The sequence below is a fragment of the Vidua macroura genome, unplaced genomic scaffold, assembly GCF_024509145.1.
Source record: "Vidua macroura isolate BioBank_ID:100142 unplaced genomic scaffold, ASM2450914v1 whyUn_scaffold_239, whole genome shotgun sequence".
Lineage (NCBI taxonomy): Eukaryota > Metazoa > Chordata > Aves > Passeriformes > Viduidae > Vidua > Vidua macroura.
Window position 1 is genome coordinate 43,834 of NW_026530604.1, and position 1,292 is coordinate 45,125.

Below are 1,292 nucleotides of genomic sequence, written 5' to 3' on the forward strand. Positions count from 1 at the left end.
AATAGACAGAGAAAAAAAAAAAAACACTAAAAAAAAATTAAAATAAATAAAAGAAAAAAAAAAAGAGGCGGGGGGTGCTGGCGGAGGTGGGGTGGGGGGAGTGAAAGCGATGCGTGGGTAATTACGAGGCTTGGGATTTTTTTTTTTTTAATTTTTTTTTCTTCTTCTTCTCTCCCCCCCCCCTTTTTTTTTTTCCTTTTTTTTTTTTTCCCCTCTCTCTCGCTCTCTCTCTCTCTCTCTCTCCTCCTTCCCCCCCCCTCGCTAAAAAAAAAGATGTCAGCCCCTGGCTGGAGTATTCCTCCCGCCAAGCGCTCCCGGAGAAAATGTCATGTCCCAACAGCGCGGCTCCCAACGCCTTCCTGATGGAGCCGCTGGCTCGCCCCGAGCCCTTCGCCGCTGGCCCGGGGCTCTTCGCCCAGCCCGGCGACTTCTCGCCCCTGCGGAGCTGCGCGGCCCTCCCGAAACGCGACGAGGCCTCGCTGGGCTCCTTCCCGCCCTACCTGGCGCAGCTCGACACCTGGGCCGACCCCAAAAGCGCTTTTAGGATCGAGCAAGCTGCTGCGCGGCCGCTGCCGAGCTGCGCCTTCCCCGCCGTCAAGGAGGAGGGCGGCTGCTGCATGTTCCCGGCGGAAAAAAGGGCCAAAAACCCCCAAAACGTGGCCGAGGGCTCGCTCTTCCCCTCGCCGCTGGCCGAGCCCTGCCTGGGCGACCACGAGGTGCCGGTGGCCGGCTACTACCGCTACCCCTCGCTGGAGAAAAGCCCCGAGGCGGCGGAATTCCAGGCGGCCTTGGAGGGCAGGAGCGGCCGCAGCGAGCGGCTGGAAGCGGCCGAGGGCGTTTCACCCAAATTCCGGCGGAATTGCCCCGAAACGCCGGCGCGGAGCAGCCGCGGGGGGAAATCAAATCGGAAAAAACCAAACTGAGCGCGGGCGAGGAGCAAAAGGAGGCGAGTAAAAGCGCGGGACGCGGCCAGCACCGATAATTCCGACTGCGAGGCCAAAGGTAGGGGAGGATTCGCCGGCTTTTTTTTTATTCGTTCATTTTTTGGTGGTTAAGGAGTTAAAATTGTCCCGCAACGCGCTCGCTGCCCCGCCGCCTTCCCCCGCAGAAATTGGGGTTAAAATTATCCTCATCGAGGATGCTTTATGGGAGAAAAAGAAAAAAAAAAAATCTATATTCGGCCTCAAATGGCGGTGTTTTAAAAAATATGTATATTTGTATATTTGGGTGTTAGAGGGGAGAAAGGGGAGCAGAGAGCGCGGTGGGTGCGGAAAAAGGATGGGAAAATCTGA

At 56.7% G+C, this 1,292-nt stretch overlaps 1 protein-coding gene across 1 annotated transcript; it reads left to right on the top strand.

Annotated features, from left to right (window-relative positions):
- Positions 1-323: 323 nt before the first annotated feature.
- LOC128802985 (homeobox protein Hox-C10-like) lies at positions 324-1,002 on the top strand (the record flags this gene model as incomplete). The annotated part of the gene is given in 3 exon segments (XM_053969549.1): positions 324-858; positions 861-961; positions 963-1,002. Coding segments are annotated over 3 exon segments (676 nt in total), but the record flags the coding sequence as incomplete, so codon positions are not given.
- Positions 1,003-1,292: the final 290 nt, after the last annotated feature.